The sequence below is a fragment of the Triturus cristatus genome, chromosome 2_2 (assembly GCF_964204655.1).
Source record: "Triturus cristatus chromosome 2_2, aTriCri1.1, whole genome shotgun sequence".
NCBI classification, from domain to species: domain Eukaryota; kingdom Metazoa; phylum Chordata; class Amphibia; order Caudata; family Salamandridae; genus Triturus; species Triturus cristatus.
Window position 1 is genome coordinate 801,794,971 of NC_140582.1, and position 23,107 is coordinate 801,818,077.

The 23,107-nt window shown below is 44.7% G+C and overlaps 1 protein-coding gene across 1 annotated transcript in view; it reads right to left on the reverse strand.

Annotated features, from left to right (window-relative positions):
- FIP1L1 (factor interacting with PAPOLA and CPSF1) overlaps positions 1 to 23,107 on the reverse strand; it is a 520,306-nt gene that overhangs the window by 10,939 nt on the left and 486,260 nt on the right. Inside the window, exons 15-16 of the mRNA XM_085642102.1 lie at positions 19,990 to 20,013; positions 10,676 to 10,825 (exon numbers count right to left, since the gene is read on the reverse strand). Of these exons, the coding sequence (XP_085498228.1) occupies positions 10,676 to 10,825; positions 19,990 to 20,013 (174 nt within the window). The remainder of the gene's footprint in view (positions 1 to 10,675; positions 10,826 to 19,989; positions 20,014 to 23,107) is intronic.

Sequence of the window (23,107 nt, forward strand, 5' to 3'; positions counted from 1 at the left end):
CTTGCCTGCCACTGAGGGAAAGCGGAGGTCTAGGACCTCAACCACTCTCCTCACCAGCATTACAAATGACGCTCCCTCCTCTGTAGCCATGCTAGGGGGAGAAAGCATGCCAGTACCTGGAGAAGTGTTCAGTCCACTGACTTCACCAGTCCTCACACCAGTCCAAAGTGACATAAGCCAGGTATTCTTCAGGGTCCAGCGACCCCTCCTATTTTTTCCCCAAGTCTTCGCCCTAGCCCATAAGAATAGGACTCAGACTCTGGCCTGAAAGGCATGCCTCCAGTTGGTGCCAGTCGGGCGACACCCCTTTGGCTCTGAGTCGGGGGATATAAATGGGGATGGCGCAGCCGGGAGCGGCAGCCTCAGGACCGGTGCCTATCCAGCTCCATCTGTGGATTTCTCGGGCCGGACAGGCACTGAGCCACTGGCGTTGATACAATAAGGGCCTTTCCTGAACGCACTGGGCCGAAGTTGCACCAAAGGGAACAGGCCGTCCAAATACGAGGTGCATAGACTCAGAATTATTTTAGCTGGGTGGTAGTTGCAGCCGCTCCCAGAAACTTGGGCGTATGCAGAGCCAGCTCAGGCGATGTCACAACCACACAGCCAGGCCTCGAATGCAGACGCTCCATCGGCTCATCGACCGATGGACCTAGAGGAGTCAAAGATCTCTTCAAACTCTTCTTTTTCTTGTGGTTGCTTACCCGAATGACACAATGACTGAGTGTGACGATGATTTCGGACTCCTCAACCGCTCCCGGGACCTTCCTCTGGACTGGGAACTCGATTGTTGCAGTGTCGTATGTTGAACCGCCAGGATCTTGAGGGATAGCTCCCTGAAGGCCTTCGGGTTTACAGCATGGCAATCTGCTCAGGCCTTCGGGTCATGGTTGCTCTCCAGTCACCGGAGGAATACAAGGTGCGGGTCTGTCACTGACATCGATCGATGACAGGCACCGCAGGGCTTGAAGCCTGCCTTCCTTGATATCCTGCCACACCAGGAGGAAAAAACTCAGGTACAAAAAAGTTTAACCAAAAATGAATATAGGGTAGCTCTTCTCCAGATCTGTGATGACTGGCACGGAAAGAAAAAAACTGACATCAATGCACTGGAGTGGTGTCTATATAGGCACCGTGCACGTCACTTCCAGCACGTACAATACTGATGCAATGCGGAGCCGAACTACGTCACCTACCAGCATGCCAGGGTACTGCTCGCAAAATAATTTCAGATCCAGCCTGGGGATGATGCTAAGGTAAGGAATCTGCGGCTAGAAGTCTCTATCAGATACTCCTAATCCGCGCACTCTCATCATCCTCAGGGTACTAGCTTTCATTTGGCAGGACGTATTCCTCACAATTAGTATATCCCCTGGTGTCTGATTGGATACCTTTGAGATTTTAATTAGCATAGCACCTGTTCTCCAGTAAGTGGTACCGTGAGGCTCTGCTCCACCCAAGCAATGACAACTGGAGCCACAAATAGGCTCCGCCCAAGTGCACCGACGTCAGTTTCTTTTTGGATATTGTCTGAGCCCTCGGACACAGAGCCCAAAAACTAATTTTTCAGGCAACTATTCAGATCTCTACTTTGGGAACTTTTTAGATGGTAAAGACTCCATTCCACAGAATGGGGAGTTGGGAGGGCGGTGAGGAAACTGTGGTTAGAGCATCTACCAGCAAGTAACGATATTGTGATGGATACTTCTAACCGCAGATACCTCACCTTTAGAATAGACAGCAAAGGATTGCTTCCCCAGAGCACTGACTGAGACAAAAATCTCCTGCAGGACGTAACTACCACAATACCCTTCCTGTCTGACCTGGCTGTCAAGGCTATAGTGCTTAGTGAATGTGTGCCCTAGTGCCTATTTGCAGCCTAAAAAATATTGAGGGTGAGCACGCTACATGCTAAGGCAGTGGTAGCAACCTTGACCCTGATGGAAAGAGCCTTCAATACTTCTGAAGGGTGCTTCTTGGCCATCCCTTTGCAGATCTTAATGTAAAGGACTATCAATCTGGCTGGAGTACTTATGCACTGCTTTGTCTTTCTTTGCCCCATAGAACCCCACAAAGAACTAACTGCCCACTGATGGTACAATCAATATAAAACCGGACTATTTTGTCGTAATGCATTCTCTCCTCTTCTATCGATAAGTAAGCAGAGGGCAAAGTACATCAGAAGAGTGAGGCATTGCCCGACAGTAATAGATTTATAGGAGAAAAGGCACTCTAGAACACAGTAGCAGTTTGTCTGGAAAGAAGGTGATGCAAGCTGGCTGAACTGAGAGAACTTGAAGCTCAAACACACAAAGAGCTGAGGTTATTGTGATGAGAAAGTCCACCTTCAGCGTCAAGAGATGCAGAGAACAAATGTGCAACCACTCAAAAGGGAATACACAAAAGCAAAGTAAGGACCAAATTAAGATCCTACAGTGGCATGACAAAATGCTTGTGGGGAAATATGTGGACCAAAGCTTTGAAAAAACACTTCACAATTCGGTGTTTGAACAAGAGCGGTTAGCCTGGTAAACACAAAATGGTCAAAAGGGCGGACAAATAACGTTTAACAGTGCTCACTACATATTTTTGCCAGATAAAAGACAGAACTAACAGTAATACATCCAGCAGTTTAGCTTGCCTTGGGTTACAGATGCCACACCAAGCCAAAAATGTGTCTGAGTGTCCAGCATAAACAGATTTTGTAGAAAGACGCCTGGTCGCCAAAATGATATCCATAACTTTGGGAGGCAGATCGAATGCAGTCAACTGCCACTGCCCAATCTCCATGCATGGAGGTGTAGAGTGTACACACCCAAGTGCAACATCCTGCCCTGCAGCTGCGATGGAAGATCCTTCTGAAATAGCAGACTGGTTGGAGGACAGATGCTCATGCTCAGATGCACCATGGTACCACACTCTCCTGGCTCAATCCCGGGCAACTAAGATAACTTGGTCCCAGTCGTTCTTCATTTTCTTCAGAAGTCAGGGCAGGAGAGGCAGCAGCGAGGAGGCAAAGAAGATTAGGAGTCGCATGCTCCACTCTAGGTGAAATAAGTCTCTGAGGAGGCTCGTTGGGTACCCAGTCGTATAAAAGTATCGACATTACGCACTGTTGTCAGTGGCGAAGAGGTCGAGCCAGCGCTCTCCACATTGTTGTAAGACATCCTGCTCCACCTCCAGGTGTAACTGCCATACCTGATCGATAAGCATCTCAACCTGAGATAGTTCACCCATGTGTTTAAATATCCTGCCACATGGTGTACAATTCGGTAGATGACCAAACGATTGAGCAATGTCCAGAGACACAGGATATGATAGCACGGATCCCAGGACCTCACTGCTGCCTATTACAATACCACAAGGCAGTGGTGCTGTCCATGAGGAACTGAACCAGCTTCCCCTTGATGGACAGCAGGAAGGCTTTCATAGCCAAGCAAATGGACCAAAACTCCAGCAGGTTGATATGAAAGTGGGTCTTTGCTGGAGACCAGAGTCCTCTGATCTATACCACCCCCAAATGACCTCCACAGCACAGTAGATGTGTCTGTCACTACCATCAGCTTTGGGTAGAGTAGGGAGAGGGGTCTGCCACTGATTCAATTGCAGTCGAGCAGTTAGGACTGCAGACCTTTTTCAGTCTCCTCCGAAACCAGGATGAGGTCTGACAGGTTCCCTTGGTGCTGAGCCCACTAAGATTTCAGATCCCAATGCAGTACCTGCAATTGCCACCTGGCATACTTCATGAGCAGGAAGCCAGTAAGCCATGCATCTTCAGTCATCCTCAATGATACCAAGGAGTGAGGCAGAAACATTGGGATGATAGCCTAAATCTCCTGGATGTGTTGTTCCAGACAGCAGGGTGGAAAATGGACCATATCCAGAATGGCTCAGGTGAAAGTGAGCCTTTGTGAAGGAGTCAGGTGTGACTTCAGCACATTTATTATGAACGCCAGCAATGTAAAGAAATGTACCGCTGTCTGGAGATGGCCCACAACTGACTGTGGCAGACCCGCCTTCAACAGCCAGTTGTCGAGGTAGGGGAAAGTCTGTTACCCCAACCTCCAAAGCTATGTTGCAACCACCATTAATATCTCTGTGAACATCTGAGGAGCACTAGTTAGGCTGAAAGGGAGCATGGAAAACTGAAAATGTGTGTGGCCCTCCTTGAATTGCAAGCAGTGCCTGCAGACCTGCAGGATGGGGAAATGGAAACAGACATCCTGCAGGTCGAACGCCACCATCCAATTCCCTAGATCCAGGGCGGACAGAACATGTGCCAGCATGAACATCTTGAATTTATCCTTCTGCAGGAACACACTGAGGGGTTAAAGATCTAACATAGGGCGAAGGACAACAAACTTTTCAAGCACTACAAAATAACAGGAAGACTACTCGGTTCTGATCTCTGAGAGCAAGGTTCGCTCAAAGGCTATTTTTCCCAAACGAACCTGAATTTCCCCGAAGTAAAGTGGACAAATGGTCCTCCAAAAGTCACTGTAATCTAGACGGAAGAGGTGGTGAAAAAGAAATAAATGACATGTTGCAGCCTCATTGGACTATCTGCAGGACCTAACCGTCTGACGTTATGTATTGCCACATGTGGAGAAAATGAGTGGTCCTGCCTTCCATGGGTGGTTGTGAGCCGCCAAGAGGCTTGGAGGCTGTTGCCGGAGGTGCTGGGAAGTTTACTGCCCCTGGTGGCCATGAATCAGTCTGACAGATCCACAACCCTTAAGTGGGTGAGGTTCCTGTAATTGGTGCAGTGGTCTTTGAAGTTGTTCGAAGGCAAAACCCTCAGCCATGCCTCGAAAGGGGCAAAATAGTTGGGTATACTGATTTGAGATTGTTAAAAGACCAAGGGTGTACACAGTAGCTCTATGTCTTTAAAGTGCTTGAGGACAGAGTCCACCTTCTCACCAAAGAGACGAGAACCATCAAAGGCATAGCCATGAGTGACATCTAAACATCACAAGAGAAGCCTGCAGAACTCAGGCGCTTGGCACAGAAGATCCACGCTAGTACTGAGTAGGCAGTTTGTTATGTCCAGGCCTGACTGAACGACATACTTGGCCTCATCCTGGCCAAATTGCCACAGACCTTCCGTAAGACTGCTGGTAAGATCTCAGCAACCAAGTCCCATAATGCATGGGAGTACCTTACACACAAACAGCTGGTAATGAATGACACAAGGACAAGGCTAGAGGAAGAAAACCTCTTCCTAAATGCTTCAGTTCTTTTCTACTCAATCTCCGGGGGTTATTTGAAATTACTGAGTGTTAAGCCAGGGTCACGCAGATGGATCTGGAACGACATGCCACATGTGTTTACGGGTGGGCAAAAGCAGGTTTTAATTGAAGTGCAGATGAGGGTGTTAGTCATGGCCTCATTGAACAGCAGTAGAGGTTCAGATGAGGATTGTCTGTGTTGCAACACTTCTGTCTAATCACCATGGTGAATAAAGCAGATTCTTCGGTTGAAGGACCAAAAGGTGAGGGTGTCGAACCCACTACAAGCTCCACACAAAAATTATATTGTGGGAAGAATTTGCCCCCACCAACACCAAATGTTGGTTGGCTCTGGTCAGAGTCAGATTCAAATAGCTGTGTAGCAATAGTGGACGGCTCTTAGACAAAGGTGCTGTCTTATCAGAGTCAGAATGTATGGGGGCCGGTGGAATAGAAACTGAACTTGAATGCCGCTTAAATAGAGGCTTAGACGGATTTGGGTCTGAGTCATACAGAACTATAGGATCTACACCTTCCTACATGGTCGGTGGCGTAAGTTCAGACATCGGGCCGCAGGAACTGGCCTTATGATCTTGATGCTAGATGTAGAGTTGGATTTGGTGTCAGAGCTGAAACAAGCAGGCTTAGAGAGACACAGAGTGAGCAAATGGCAGATCCGCCAGCAGTAATCGGACTGGAGGCTTCTGTGGATAAATGAGCCGGAAGACGTGCCAGAGGAAACCGGTAGGGTGGCAAAGGAAAGATGCGGAACGCAGCCTTCTTAAATGCCTCAATCTGTTGAGGTGGTGCAGATGGACCCAGAAATTGAGGGTACATCGGAATTAAATGCAGGTACCCTGACATCGCTGCAACTTCTCAGACGGAGAGGGGCAAGGTTAGGACAATACCTGCTAGGACTTCTTGTGTGTCGTTATGGACTAACGTATCCAAATACTTAGAATGCGACAACAACCTGTCACAAGACTAGCTCAGAGAGCAGTAATGGGCCCAGACCCTTGACTCTGAGCAAGAGTATCTCTTATATGACTTACTTCAATTCAAGGCAATGTACAGCTTGGCTATGGGGATCGGTCACAGACATTTGTTTGCAACAGTCCCTTCAAGAGGAGATATATTTCCTCAGTGGTAAAAACTTTTAAGGATAAAAAGCTAGTCAACTGACAAGAAAATGAAGCTAGCTCAAAGTAAATGAACGAATGCGCAGAAAGTAAGGAACAGATGTCAGCGCTCTTCGTGGCACCTCCAGTTGCCACTTCTGGGCAAGAGCGGAGACAACATGGAACCACACAACACCACTTAAATGGTGCACAGGGGTGTGCTGAAAAATCTGTCAGATCCAATCTGGCACCTCAGGATTTTTTATCTGAGGCTAAAATTTTCCATCACACAACACGTTTGTGGGTATGATGAGCAGATTGTAAGGGTGGGGTGTGTATCTGCCTGAGGGATGGCGGGAGGACAAACTGTGACTCTCTCAGGTTCAAGGAGTAAGTATCATCGTAACTTAAATTTACTTCTACTCCCTGTCTCACAGAGAGGAGAGGGAAGCATCAAACAGCTTAGTGAAGGGTGAACAGGTTTCACTGTGTTTTTCTCCATGAAGTTTCATGAGCATACAAACTTGCTTATTTCTCTACATGTCTGGTGGAGAGGTTTTTAGCTCCTGATAGAGGGCCTGCCACATGAAGAGCCCGACAGTGTGGAATGCAGCAAGTGATCCATCTGGCAATGGTAGCCACCACACCTCAATGTGTTGCCTCAGCCAAGGAGACCCATAGGCTAATAAATAAATGTTGGGATAAAGATCTCATACAGCTGAAACTCATGAGAAAGCTGGGATGACTCCTTAAAATCACACAGTCACAATGGAAAGTGTATGGTTCGGAAACGCACAAACTCAGAAGCTACCTAGTGTATCTAGTTGTAGCTTTAATTTTGAGAGGGGAGCTTTTAGCTTCCTTGTTACTGATTTAAAGAACTTGTGCATCCATTGGGGCAGAACCAGAATGAAATACCAAGAGATCGCATGAATAGAACAAGTCAATCAGATGTCATTTGGCAATCTTGTTAATCCTGTAGGAAGATTCACTCAGCATATTCCGTTAATGCCAAACAGAAGGGTAGGTTGATGTAGCGTCATAATATTGATCTGTATGCCTGGAGATTCTTGCAATGTGACCCACTGAGCAAGCGAACAGATATATATTCTTTGACAAGGTCCTAAATCTGAATCGTGCCCACTTATCACTGGACTGAGCTCTGGATTGAAGACTTGCTGACTCCTGATTCACTAATGAAAGGTGTAATTTTGGCACAAGCACAGTCTTCAGGAAATAGGTGCTCAAATTTAGCAGAGATAAGTAAGATTCTCTTCCTGGAAAGGAGGTCATTCTATTTGAGACTGTAGGCTGAGGTTGGACAACCTTTTGTTATAATGACAAGCTGGAGTCTCACCAGACCTCGCAGCTCCTGGACCTATTCTTAATCATTTGATGTACCCTCTAAACCAGCGAAGTCAGAGAAATGTCATACAAGGACATTCCTCTAAGACTCCCTGATCCTTAAAGAGGTAAACTGTTTAAACTTTTATTTCCATTGGTTGTTAGGACATCAACCTTGGAAGTCCTTGCAGATGCTGTTTGAGCAGTGTCAGGATTTTCTTTGTTCTTCAGTGGGTAAAGATAAGCAATGTGGAACAAGGTTAAAAGAAGCTACCAGTGAAGACGAATAAAGGTAGTGCTGCATTGTAACCCCCAGACACATCTGCAATACCAATAATGGGTTTTCAAACTTGTATAGCATTAAATAAACTTCAGAGCAGCCTTGCTTCCTTATTAAAGAGTTCCAATCTATAGCTTCTTCTTAATTGTAGAAAATAAGTCTGCATCCTTGGTAGGCTGGACCTAATCTTTTCCAATTTACCACTCACACATAAACCACATGGTCAAACCATTTTGATCCATTTCAGTTGGGGCAGTAACTACGCAACCTTTAAATCAAGCAGTAGGTGCATTTTTGAACATCGCGAAAGAAATAAAATCAAGTCTTCGGAGCGTGCTGCTTCTCCGACTCAAAAGATAGGGAATTTGGACCTAGATCTGGAAGCAATATAATTTTTGATAATTGGGGCCACCAATAGTTTAGCAGCCAACCAAGTTCTATTGGCAAAAAAAAAGGTCCATTTGACTCCATGGCTCTCCCAGAACATACGTCTTTAAATAAGGGGTGTAAAAACTGGAGCAACTTTGCTGGGCGGGTTATAACAAAGGATCAAGAATCTTGCATTAAAGCACTATCACAAGGCAATTAAAAACCACTTTGAGTGCATTCTTTGCAGTACAAATTGAGTCAGCTAACAACTCTACCAGAGAATTTTTCAAAACTGCAATCTCTTTCTTGAACCCCAAAGTCTGCAGTCCGACTATTCTTGCCGCCTCAGACTAATGTGATAAGCTTTCAGTATTCTTTGAGGAAAGGATTAAATAAATCCATGCCACTCTGTCCGTGCATCTTGCAGACATATCCACCGTGTGCAGTGGAGGAGTGGTCCAGCCATCCAATGCTATTGTTTGCAATCTGACTAAATTTGGGCCTCTCTCTTTGGAACAAACTCTTTAGGCCCTCTGGCATTGTTAGTCCAGGTCACCCAGAGATCCGTATCCACCAGCTATTCTGAGACGGGCTAGTGAAGTTATTGCTCCTGTGTTTCAGCAAATATTTAACTGTGTCCTAGACTTGGTGGTCGGTCTTTCATGGTTTTGGTTGGTGGCAAACTGAACTGGCTTCCCTTTTCTCGCTTGTCTATTTTACATGAGCCATCTTTTTGTAAAGCTCTAAAAAGAAAAATCGATAAACAGCCATTTCAACGAGTTTTTTACTTCGCGATACCATTACAACGGATGCATTACCATGCATGTGTTGTACATCGCAAAGTCATTACTACACATTTTTTTTACAACGCATGGTCATTTACCACGCATACCTTTACAACGTATTTTGTTGTAAAGGTATGTATAGTAAATGACCATGCGTTCTAAAAAACATGGAGACAATCCACGTCGTTGTAAGAAAACAGAGGCTGTTCCGTTTCCTCATAATGACGTGCACCGCCCCTCTGAGACGAAAGTGAAGCAGGAACCAGGAGGAGAGAGGAACCACGAGGAGAGAGAGGTAAGGGGGATTGGGCATGGGGTGGGGGTTACTTTTTTAGGGTTTAGGGGTGTCGTGCTGGGGGTAGTGTTTTAGGGTTGGGGTAGTGTAGTGGTGTTTGTGTAGTGTAGGGGGTCGTGCTGGGGGTAGTGGTTTAGGGTAGTGTAGTGGTATTTGTGTAGTGTAGGGGTCGTGCTGGGGGTAGTGTTTTAGAGTTTAGGGTAGTGTTGTGGTGTTTGTGTAGTGCAGGGTAGTGTTTTAGGGTTTAGGGTAGTGTCGTGGTGTTTGTGTAGGGGGTCGTGCTGGGGGTAGTGTTATAGGGTTTAGAGTAGTGTTGTGTTTGTGTAGGGTAGTGTAGGGGAGTCGTGCTGGGTACTGTTTGAGTGTAGGGACAGGACTGGTGTTGGGGGGTCGTGCTGCGGGTAGTGTTTTAGGGTAGTGTAGTGGTGTTTGTGCAATGTAGGGGGTCGTGCTGGGGTAGTGTTTTAGGGTTGAGGGTAGAGTTGTGGCGTTTGTGTAGTGTAGAGGTCGTGCTTGGGGTTGTGTTTTAGGGTTTAGGGTAGTGTTTAGGTATATGTGTAGGGTTGTTTTTTTTTCGGGTTTAGGGTAGTGTAGGGGGGTCGTGCTGGGTAGTGTAAATGTAGTGAGAGGACTGTCACTTACTGTAGAAACTTTGACCACGACTATACCGTTACCACGCATGTTTTTGTGTTGTAATGGCATGCATGGTAAAGGCATAGTCTGGGTAAAAGTTTGCGTTGTAATGGTATCTCGTAATTGACAACGCATACTAATACCGGCGTTGTAATGGTTTGCGTTGTATTGGTACGCGTTGTAATGAGTGCTATTCTAAAAAATCATCTATTTTCAACACAGTACCACGTCTTTCTGCTAACCTCACTCTGAGATGATATCACCGGGACGCTCCTCGGAGTAGTCATGAGCTTTACAAATCCCTTTCATTCATTTATTGATCAGAGACCAAGACTTCAAATCTCATTCTTTATCTATTATTTCACTCCGTCAAATGCCTTATGATGTGCACACATACTGTAGGTTTTAAAACACAAAGCCAAACATCTATTTGGGGTCAAAATAAGCTAGCTTGAACACTCCTCACAAATGACAGGCACACAAAAAATGGTAAAGGGGTTCATCACTGATGGGATGTACTGAAAGCATCTACGATCAGCATGCCTACGGGGTTACATTGCATCTGCAAATGCGGACATGTTTTTGCACATCTTCAGCTCAGATGATGCTCTTGTAAAATATACCTTCGAGATGACTTGTGCCTAGTCGGCTCTTCTTTTTCTCGGTGCCTTCGTTCTCGGTGTCGTTCTTCTTTTTCTCTGCTGTTTACGCGTTCTTTGTGACGTTCGTAGCCTCTTTCAGCATATTCTCTGTATCGATAACGTTCTTCATCACTATAACAGAAAGAAAATCATTTGGCTATAGCAGTCTGGTGACAAGTAAGAGTTAAGTTTGTGAAAAGAGTTACGTTTGCATGATCTGATTAGCAAACATCTTTTCAAATGTTAATGACAAATATGTTCCAGTGAACTTCAGTATAGTAGCCCAAGTCTCGCTTATCAAACTTTACATTAATTGAGAATACACTCATACTGTGCAGAAGCAGCCCCGCGTGCCCGCAATCTAAAATATGCTTAACCCTTATTCTTGATCTAGTACCTTGTCTGGAAGTTCTGGTCTAGAGTCAATAAATCAGCAATATCATGTAGTAAATATGTTAAAGTTCAATACTTCTAACTCTATATCTTCAAGGCTGCAATCTAAGCTGGTTTTAGAAAGCTATCTTGCGTTCACATTAAATGAAACAGAGAAGTTCACTCATTTGCTTCTCCTCCCTCCAATGTGGCTGAGCTGAGTTCACTTCTTTTGAGAACTTTCATGGGAAAGGGTGGAAGTGAGAGTTGATTACGAGTAGCCAGCCTCTGCAGAGAATACACAGGTAGCAGTAGTAGCTTCAGAGCGTGACTGATAGTAAGCGGCTAAGTACATTACATGGCCAGGAAGGAAGTGGTCATCAGGTGACTCCAGAGAGCTGGTGTTCACAGAGGATGGACAGGGATCGAAGAGGGTCACTGAATGGGAGTGCCTGTTAGTTGAAGCATGCTGGAGAAACAGAGTCCATATACGTGCCATTAAAGGAGTAGGCGTCAGAGTTGGCAACTGAGGGAGAAGTGGGTACTTGCATCAGCAGTCGGGAAGAAGAACCAGCAAGATATTCAGATTTTCTTTTTTTTCAAAGTTTATGGAGTGCTTCAGCAGGAACGTAAGCACTTTTAATTTGAGGCAACTATTGGTCTCAATTTTAGAAGACAACCTAGTTAAGGAAACAAACAGGTTCTCAGAGATCTAATAAATAATAGCAGATTGAGGCTGTGACAAGGCGGGTGAGAATTGCACCGACTATGCAGAACATGCAATATAAGCACAAATGGATTGTCCTACCTTCTCATAGAATTCCAAGTAAGGAAGGTTAACTGATGGGAGCCCAAGGATCTCAAAGTGCTCCCTCGTAAATACTTAATGCAAGGTATGCAAGCACCATACTATGAACACATTTAAAAATAAGACCCAGAATCATAAAAGTGATTTCGCTTTCACTCGTAACAAGTGCAATTGATACATAATAGCTGATATAGGCTCATGATTTTTAGCTCAGCTGCTGCTGTGTTCTGATGGGTCTGAAACTATCTGGCAAACTAGCATAGAACCTGGTGACATGGTTCTGTTTTCAGAGACGAATGCCTTTGACAAGGACAGCCTAGCAAAGATGTGTACGGGAACCATGAAGTCTCCTCTGCTCCTTAAGGACATTAAACTTCAAGGCCAGCAAACTACTGGAGGGCAGGACCAGTCCTTGTTTTAGTGGTAGGGAGACAACATCTTAATATGTCGAACTCTTCATTGGCCTACTAAAGATTTTTAAAAAACAGAATCGAAAACTAAACTCACCACCAAAACCGGCGGTAACTAACTTTTTTGTTGTTGATATCATTCATATTCACATGCTTTGAATATTTTATCAGGCTGTAAATCCTTCGTACATGAAACAGCAGGTTTAGAGACAACATTAAAACGTTATCTAAAACTACAGCCCATCCACCTCATCATTTAGGTTGTTTCCTTCTCAGTAGTTGAGTGGAAGGGCCTCCAGCTGCACAGAAGGCCATTTCAGGTTCGAAAAGAATGGAAAATACTATATATGATATTTGCCTTGCTGGGAAGGCGGACAGATCACAGGTTAATCTATTAAAGATGCCAATGCTAGCTAATTAAGGTTTCAGTAAGCAAAGGTGTCAATCTTCAACAGTGTTCCTTTCGTAGATGAGCATAGTTTAAATAGAGTATAAAGCAGTGTTGCCTGCGTAGGGGTCCCCATTGTAGCTCAGCTTTTACATCTATTTAAAAAATGTAGTTTCACAAACAAGCAGCATCTTTCACATCACTGCCAGGCATATCTCTGGAAAAGAGGAATTTGCATGAAGAGCCTCTGTGGTAGCTACACTTCTGGTGAGCAAATAGTAACTACTTCCAGGAGATATGTATTTGCCTTAAAAATAACAATTTCATACAAACACGATTTATGTGGCAATCTCCTATTTTGGTGTGTAATCTCTCTTGCAACTTAAAAAAAATACCCCCTAGCCCCCCTCCAAAAAAAATCTGATGTAAATTTTACATTGCATATATTACACAAGGACCCTGCTGCACAAGCTAGGCAGGTCAGACAATCCTTTCTGTCTCCGGCACTGTGGCGCTGAAGGCACCTTTTGGCATACAACCTGGGACTGCCCAATAATCACTCGCTTCTGGGAGGCCGTTCTACGCACAATGTCACAAGTTACCGGAGTAGAGGTCCCGCCCGGACTTAAAACGCTGTTTACTTAATATCTGGGAGCCCACAGATTTAAACCATGCAGACCAGGACTGGGTGACGTTGGGAACGACATTGGCCAAACAAAATGTAGCACAACTCTGGGGTTTAGGGGTGTCCCCGACGTATCAGCAATGGTGTCGAGACATGGACCATACGATGGTGACGGAAAAATCAGTATATGTTCATCGTGGCTGTCCCAAAAAATGGACGTGGGTATGGGGAAAATGGAATCGATTTCGGGGTGATATTTGTGATCCTACCCCAGATGAGCAGGTGTCAGATGATAGCGATTAATGGAGGAAGACTAAAGGGACAAGACACACACCATAACACACGACGGACCTACTGCTGAGGGGATTGGGATGTTTAATTGTTGTTATTGTATAAGCTGTGCCTTTATAGACGTTATTTCGGGATTTGTTGAGGAGCACCACTGTATGCTTCACCACTATATTATTGGAATGTATTCATATAACTTAAATGCCAATAAAATTTATAATAAAAAAAAAACGGGGGAAAACAAAACTCAGATGTTATTCTTTTCAGCCATTATATCTGAGGAAGAAAGACGTCTACCAGGAGCAGGTCAGGTACTTTAACAGAGCCCGTAAAATGTAGCCAAATGAGCCAGCAGTTGCTATGGAGAGAGATCTGAGGAGAACAGCAATGTTTGCAATTTAGCTACTAAGATGACAGAAGGAAAGAAAGTAGGCAGAGTAATGAACTACTCTACATGAAAGGGAGTAATGACTTTTGGCAGAAATTAAGCTCTAATTCGTAGAACTAGCTTATCTGGGTATATGTTCCGGTATGGAGGATTGGATGACAAAGTCTGAAGCTCACTGACTCTAAGGGCAGGTGTTATTGCCACCAGGAAGGACGTCTTGATGGTAAGGAGCCTGAGAGAACAGTTGTGCAAGGGTTCAAAGGGAGCGCACATCAGGAAAGTCAGGACGAGGTCCCACTGAGGCATGATAAAGGGAGAAGGAAAAAACATATGTTGCAAACCTTTCAAGAACCAATGTACAATAGAGGATTTAATGGGGGATGGCCGATAAGGCAACCACAGAAATGCTGAGATAGCAGAAAGATAACCTTTTAAGGTGCCCAGAGCAGCGATCTGCTGGGCAAGGGAAATAATAAAGAGGAGAACATGAGAAAGGGCATTAGAAAGGGTGTCAACCTGCTTTTCCGCACACCATGCCACAAACCTGCCCCAATGGCAGGTATATATATTGTTTTGTCAGGGGGACGCGTGGCTGTCAGAATAAAATCGCAGACTTCAGACGGAAGGTGAAAGGCTGTCAACTGTCATCACTCAATCTCCACGCAAGAAGGAGGAGTGTTGACAGGTACAGATAGAGAACCCTGCCCAGGGACAGAAGATCCTCCCGAAGAGGCAGCTTGTTCGCGTAACTGATGGCCATGCTCAACAGCTCGGGACACCGAACTCTCGGAGTCCAGTCCGGAGCCACAAGGATGACTTGGGCCCATTTGCTCCTTATATTCTTGAGAAGTCTGGGCAGTAGTGGTATGGGCAAAAAGGAGTACAGGAGGCCTGAGCTCCACTCGAGATGAAAAGCGTCTCCAAGCGAGAGTCGTCTTGGAAACTCCAGTGCGCAGAACTGCTGACATTGTGCGTTCGACACTGGCGAACAGATCTAACCAAGGTCCTCCCCAATGCTGAAAAAGACCTTGCACCACTTCCAGATGTAGACGACACTCGCTATTCGCTAGGCATCTGGGGCTAAGTTTGTTCGCCCTGGCGTTCAGAAGCCCTGCCAGGAGTTGAAGCATCAGGAAAATACCCTTACATTCCAGCCATTCCCAGAGATGCAGGGCCTCTTGACAAAGCATCCATGACCCCACCCCGCACTATTTGCTGCAGTACCACATGGTAGTGTTGTCCGTGGACAACTACACTAGCCTTTCCTTGATGGAGTGCAGGAAGACTTAATGCCAGCTGGATTGCCCAGAGCTCCAGAAGATTGATGTGGAGTCAAGAGGATGCCGGATACCAGGGCCCTCTGAAGTCCGCCCCTCCCAGATGGCCACCCCATCCTAGGAGTGACACATCTGCCACTACTGGCAGATCTGGGAGGGAGAGGGGTCTGCCACTCACCCAGTTGTGGTTTGTTAACCACCACTGCAGCTCTTGTGCAGTTCCTTCCAAGAGCTGGGCCAAGTTGGAGACATTTCCCTTATGCAGCGCCAACTGGAACTTCAGGTTCCACTGCACAGATCGCATATGCCATTGGGAATGTGTCACAAGCATGAAGTAGGAGGCCCTAAGACCCAGCAGCCTCAGGGTCGAACTCATCAAAATCCAGGACAGAGGCTCTAACATCGGTATCACTGCCTGAAAATCTTGGACTCGCCGTTTGGAAGGAAAGGCCTGAAACTGAACCGTGTTCAGAAGAGATCCGATGAAGGGGAGCATCTAAGAGAGACTCAGGTGTGACTTCAGCACATTGATAGTGAACCCTTGCAAATACAGGAGCTCACAGTAACAAATGATATTATCTACCGAAATTGATATCTATTTTATCCACATTAGAACAATACAAGGTTGAGTTAACCAATGTAAGAATTCAAAAGTTTGATTTGTATGTCTCACGCAGTTTATTTAATTGGACACATGGTTACTGTGTAGCTTTTGAGGATTTGAACTTGTGACACGAAGGTAAAACAATTATCTCTGCAACAAAACCCACTGAACTGCGAAGCGGGAAACAATTTAGTGGTTTCCTTTCCAAATTTACCCCTTTTCTAGCACTGCCACTAAAGATGCCATTGTCCTGAAAAGTACGAATATAAATACCGTTCTGGAGAAAATTTCCAGAGTCTGGAAGAACTTTAGGCAAAAGGAAGACTTAATTCTGAGGTCTGCCTATGTTAATAGCCTAAAAATGCCCCACTCACTAATCAATTTAGAGCGTGGAAAAGTATTGATACTTCTGCTTCTCAGTCTTTACTTCTAACGTCTTTGCCACCTACTGTGACTGACCCTGAATTAGGAGCTAATAATTACACAAATTGGATACAAAACACAGTTAATATGACAGTTCCTTTAAAGAAACAATCTATCAACAGGGTTTCTAAATCTGCTCCTTGGTATAATGACGCTCTCAGACAAGAAAAGCAAAAATGTAGACGTCAGGAACGTAGATGGAGACGAGACTATGACCCTCAGCAAAAATCTTGTTACAAAGCCATGATCCTTAATTACAAGCAACTTATCATCATGGAAAAAAGCAAATTCTATAGTACCCAAATCAATCTTGCACACGACTCCACTAAACAACTGTTTCAGGTAGTAACCCGTCTCTCTGGTCAAGCGACAACTGCCCCCATCATAGCTACGCAACAGCTCTGTGATTCCTTGGCGAATCACTTTCAAAAAAAAGTGACGGACATCTTTACTCAATTCAAGGCTCAAACAACTAGCGTTGAACTCTCGTCTCCCACCCCTAACGATTATAAGTCCCTTGCTCAGACATGCTCCGATTTGCCCCACTCTGTTCCCCTTCGCTCCTTCCAAGAATTTACTCAGGTGGTCCCTGAAACGGTATCTCATCTTATCCTTACCACGAACTCTGGTTCACCGGGAGATCCATGCCCTCCTCCTATTCTCAAAAAGTTTCCACATATCATAGCTCCAAAACTTACAGAAATTTTTAACGCCATGTTCTCATCTCATGTCTTCCCATCCATCTGGAAAAAAGCGACTATCAAACCTCTCATTAAGAAGAGTTCCTTAGACCCTGCATTAGTCGCTAATTACCGCCCTATAGCTTGCCTCCCCTTCCCCGCCAAAATTGTGGAAAAGATTATGAACACCCAAATCTCAGATTTCATAGAACAGAACAACTGTCTGGATAACTCACAATTTGGTTTTCGGAAGGGACATGGAACAGAAACTGCACTTATTAAGGCTACGGATGAAATCAGGATGACTCTTGATGGTGGAGGATCTGCAGTGCTCATTTTGCTGGACCTGTCGGCGGCTTTTGACACGGTCGATCATTCTATTTTGATCGACCGTGTCACAGCAGCAGGGATCACGGATGGTGCCAGGGATCTTATTTCCTCTTTTCTTGCTGCTCGAGTACAATCAGTTGCCTTTGGCAGTTACAGTTCACCTCCCTTCATTCTCCCTTGTGGTGTCCCCCAGGGATCCTCGCTAAGTCCGACACTATTTAACATCTATGTGTCGGACTTGGCGAGGGTCATAAAAATCTACCACCTGGCGGTGACATCCTATGCTGACGACACCCAGATTGTCTTGGCCATTAATAAAAATGGAGACGAAGTGGCCTCCAATTTTAATCAGGGAATGCTAGCAATAAGTGACTGGATGTCTACAAATTGCTTGAGGCTTAACTCTGACAAATCAGAGGTGATGGTGTTTGGCAATCTTTCCCCAGCCTGGTCACCCACTTGGTGGCCTGTTGTCCTGGGACCTCCCCCTTCTCCAGTGACCAAGGCAAGAAATTTGGGAGTTTTACTGGATACTAAGCTTACTTTTACTCACCATGTTAATGCAGTAGTGTCATCATCATTCTATACTATGAGAATGATTAAAAAACTCCTACCCTATCTTCCCATGAACATGGCCAGAATCCTGGTCAGTGCATTAGTTATATCTCGCATAGACTACTGTAATGCGCTTTTTGTCAATGCTCAGGAAGGAGTTTTAAAAAAGCTGCAGCTGGTGCAGAATGCTGCGGCCAGACTGATTACGGCCACCCCTAGGTACACTTCTATCTCTGGCACCATTGAACAGCTTCACTGGTTGCCAGTGAAGAAAAGAACTAAATTTAAAGCTCTTTGCATCGCGTATAAGGCAATTCACCTCCAAGGTCCTGCCTTTTTAAAGGATGCTTTTTGCCCTTACAACCCAGTCAGATCCCTGCGATCTTCTACTGCTGGTCTTATGCAGATCCCTAGGACTAAGAAGGTCTTATGGGGCGACAGGTCCTTTATAGTGACCACTACTAAACTATGGAATAGTCTTCCACGCTGCATCAAAACTTCTACCTCCCTTCTCTCTTTCCGCAAACAGATAAAAACTTGGCTGTTCAAACAATAACTACTCATGGACATCTTTAGTGAACACTCAGCGCCAAGACACTCTCGGGTATTCGTGCGCTTAACAAATTTTCTAAAATAAAAATAAAATAAATTAATGTAATATAGTATAGGATTCATTAGATGATAGGAACTGCAACTGGATCATTCACTGGCAAGAAAGGTATTTGGGAGTTACCTTTGCAGCTGGTTGATGATATAAGATCTGTATTGGTCAATTCACTAAAACAGTTGTTTGTTCTTAAAAAAAAAAAAAAAAACTTGATCTAGTTTAAACCTATGCTCAAATTTTGTATCTGCAAAACCAATTCCGAAATAATCTTTCATGCTTTGGGTCTTAGATTCAACTTCATCTATCAGTCTTCTTGGACTTTCACAAAATATCATTTGCTCTCAGCTAGTAGACAACATTGAGAACCAACTGTGATCAGAGACTGCTGAATGAAAGCGCATGTTGGCAGCAGGTCAGGACTGGTTACCCCAAAGCACGTTAACTTTACTGTTACTTTTTGATATTAGTTTTTCATGTGTAGCACTGCTCCCAAGCCTGCAATTGCATCTCATGAAGGTTTGTCAGCCTACATTTCAAGCACATACAAACATACCTGATACTTTTTGCTGACGACGGACAGAACCCAGAACCACATATCCAAGAAATGCTGAGCACTGGCTGTGCCAACACTGGTGTCAAACATGTTTCTATTTGTAATTTAATAGCACTATGAACTGCATCTACCAGGATGTAGTGCAAGAACAGCCACTGCTGGCAGAGTGCCCCCATTTAGTGGAGAGGTGTGGCTTACTGGTTAGAGGCGGCAGATCCGCAAGCAGAGAATCGGCCAGGGACCAGGGTTCAATTCCCGACGCGGCAGGGTCGTGGACCAGGGTCAAAAACGGACTCGATAATTCTCGCCTCTGTACCTACTCTAACCAGGAACACACTCGGCAACTCTGGGCATTAGCTTGCCTCATCTCCACAACGGCCCCCCACATTCGCCGGGGATGCCTGGTTTCACCTTGGAGATACCCAGGAGGGACCATCTCACAGGGATAGCCAGGACGGGTTCCCCAGCGGTCTACAGCGCCACGACGCCTCAGGGCAGCAGTGCGCTTTACAAGACACATACATTTACATTTACATTTACACCCCTCTGAAATGAAAGTTCATGATCAACTTGAAACAGGCCAAAACAGAATGGGCCGTAAGTGCCGCTAGTCATATAAAATGTGTATCTGATAGAGAACTATATGATGTGAAATGGAGGAATATAGCACAACTTAATTACTGGAATGTTACTGCATCCTTAAAGTGTGACCATTGGCACAAAGTAGTCACATTAACAAAGTTAGCTTGAGAATTCTAATATTCATACTACAGTGCAACTAATTTACTAAATTACACAAGGAAAAACGTAACAGTGCATGTGGGCTTAACGTTTTCAATAGGACTTTCACTATTTTGAAATCTTGCATCATGAGGACTTAACATTTTATTTTTAAAAGAAATGCAAATAATTAAGCACAGCAATTTGTGAACATTATGACTATTTAAAAACAATGCAAACTTAATATTTACATAACTAAACAGCTTACCTTCTCAGTGGCACAGGATCAACTCTGAAAGAAAAGAAAAATAACCTTTACTTGAGGCATACTCACACTAGGTTGAACAGAACACACTGTACTTAATGCCTCAAACGTGAAAACCTTATGAGTGAGTCTAAGCATCCCAGGCACACTGTACCAATATCACTCTGGTGTCTAAGACAATCCTCCAAATCAGAGTAGAGTAAAGGACAACATAACTCGGAACGCTCAAGTGATTCAAGTCTTCTGTCTGGGTATAATAACCCTGTGCTAAGACGAGATATGAGCCATTACATCCATCAGAATATTTATTTGCCGCAAGCTTTGTGGAGCACAAAGTCCATTATCATTACTCAATTTCAACTCTGAAGAATTTAGAGCACATTCACTGGAACATGACAATGAAACGCCATGGAAGATACCATGGCCCTGAAATGTGTGAGCATGAAAGCAGTCGTCCAGGAGAAAGAATTTAGACAGGCTAGCTCGCCAACAAAGTCTGAAAGAACTTTAGACAGAAGGAAGGATGAATCTGGAGGCGTGCTTATGCTAATATAATATGGTACAGGGTTCATCAGATAATAGGAACTGCAACTAGATCATCTTCAAGGATAAAAATGCAACAATAAAGGTAGTTTTCAATGTTGATTGTCACTAAACAACATCTCTTCAAAGGACTAATGAGCCATACAGCTAAAACAATATGGAAACCTGTTTATTACCACGGAACTGCGGACAGAAGTTGCCCATCCAAATGGGTTATATGTAATAATAACTCAACCAGAAAAGTAGGAAACAAAAACAATCACCCTAAAATGGTATTTCCGTTACTGCCTACAATAAAAATGTGTTCCTAATCGACAAATTAAATCTTGTTTGTTTTCTAAAACATGGTACTAACACAGAAACTTATTGATACCCAAAAGAACAAGTTACATACTCTCAGGAACATTCTTTCTGGTGGATACTCATCTAACCGCAGAGTCCTCACTTTAGAATATTCCATAAGCACCAGACTGGACCTGGAGATTTTTTTGTAGCAGTGCTCTGGCGAACCACTAGATGACATTTTGTGGCACTGGCTTCATACCGCCAGGACATGCTAGACTGGAGCCACGGAAAGCTGAAATCAGTTTTGACTGTTCCTTTTTAGCGCCCTCAGATGCAGAGTGCTGCATACTAACTTGGGGACACTTATAGATGTTTAAAAAGGCCACTCTACAGAACAGTGAGGTGGGAGGTCAGTGAGCAATCTGTGATCAGATAGTTATTCACCTGAAATGAAGTGGCCGAAGGTAAGTAACCTGTTCTTCTGATTAATACTTCAAACCGCAGATGCCTCACCTTACACTAGATACCAAAGCAGTACCTCCCCAAGATGGAAGAACTGTGGAGTGGACTCTAACCACAATGTCCTGCAGAACTGAACAGATCTGGGAATCATTGCAGTAGTGCTTTGTGAACGGATGCACCAATGCCCACACTGCAGCCTGGCAGATGTTGAGGGCGGGAATCCCTCGCCACAATGCAGTAGTGACAGCCTTAGCCCTGGTAGAATGGACTCTTAGATCTTCCAGGGGCTGCTTCTTGTCCTAGAGCACAGCAGATTGTAATGCATAGGACTATGCACCTTAACAAGGTCCTCTTCTGCACAGTCTTCCCTTTCTTTGCTCCAGAGAGCCCTACAAATAGCGGATTGTTCTCTTGATAATCCTTGGTATGATCTAGGTAAAAGCTTAAAGCTCTTTTGGGGTCCAACCGATGGAGCCTCTCCTCTTTTGAGAGGTAAAGGAGAGCATAGAACGCTGCCCATCATGAAAGGGAGTCACCAATTTCAGTAAGGCGACCAACGGAGTCCTTAACATCAATTTTTCCAAGAAAAAGGTAATGTATAGCAGTTACACTCATGCGACAAGCTGACCTAATCGCAATGAGGAAGACACTCTTTAAGGTCGGAAGATGCAGCTAGCAGCTACTCATCAGACTGAAATGTCTACACGAGAAATGTCAAAAACAATTAAGGGTTGCACTGTGGCATCACAAAGGCCTAGAGAGAAAACATGTATGCTAAACCTTTAATAAATCTCATCGGAACAGGTGATCTGAACAAGGACAGTTGGCCGATAAATAACCTTTCACAGTACCCACTGCAAGGCCTTGTTGGGCTAAAGACTTAACAAATAAAAAGACATTCAACAGTTTTGCCTGTAGGGCTCAGTCAGCAAATCCAATCCAATCAATTGCGGCGGCTCAATCACTACACATGGAGGTGTACGTTGAGTAGACTCAGGTTCTTGATCTTCTTTAGAACGCTGGAACGAAGGTGAATAGGAGTCCCTTGTACTATGCCAAGTAGAATACATTGCCTAACATGTGTTCTTCTGTAAAGTCCAATGTGCAAAATGTTTGCCACTGTGCGATCGACAGTGGAGGAATGATCTGGCTGGGGTTGCCCTCAGCAGTGGAAGATTCCCTGCGCCACTTCAGGAGGTAAACGTCACTCAATGTCTGCCAAACGATGGTCTGCTCAATTTCTCCGCTCTGGCATTCAGGGACTCTGCTGGGTGATTGGTGATCAGAACAATGCTCTGGAAGTCCAGCAATCAGAAACGGAAGGCCTCCTGGCACAATATCCAAGACCATACTGCATCCGATTTGTTGCAGTACCACACGGTAATAGTATTGCCAGTGAGAACCTGCACAAGCTCCCTTTGATGAAAGGCAGTAAGGCCTTCAGAGTCAGACAAATGGCCCACAGCGCCAGAAGACTGATATGGAGCAGCTCTCCAACTCCTTCAGATGTTACGCTCCCCTCAACTCAGATGTGATGGCACCGCTGTCTTTAGGTGGGAAAAGGAGAATGGCTTCCCAAACTGCATTCGGTCGTCCACAATTGGAAATCTTGAGCTGTTAACACAAAAATATGGATGGTCTTGAGAAAGAGGCTCTGGTGTCAAGTCCATTGGGACTCAAGTTCCACTGTAAGGCTCACATGTGCCTCTTGGCCAGGTTGACCGAGAGAATGCATGAAGCTAAGATGCCAAGAAACCTCAGGGCCACCCTCCCCTGGATCCACAAGTGAACCTGAAACATCAGAATTATATCCAAAATGTCTTGGGCTTGT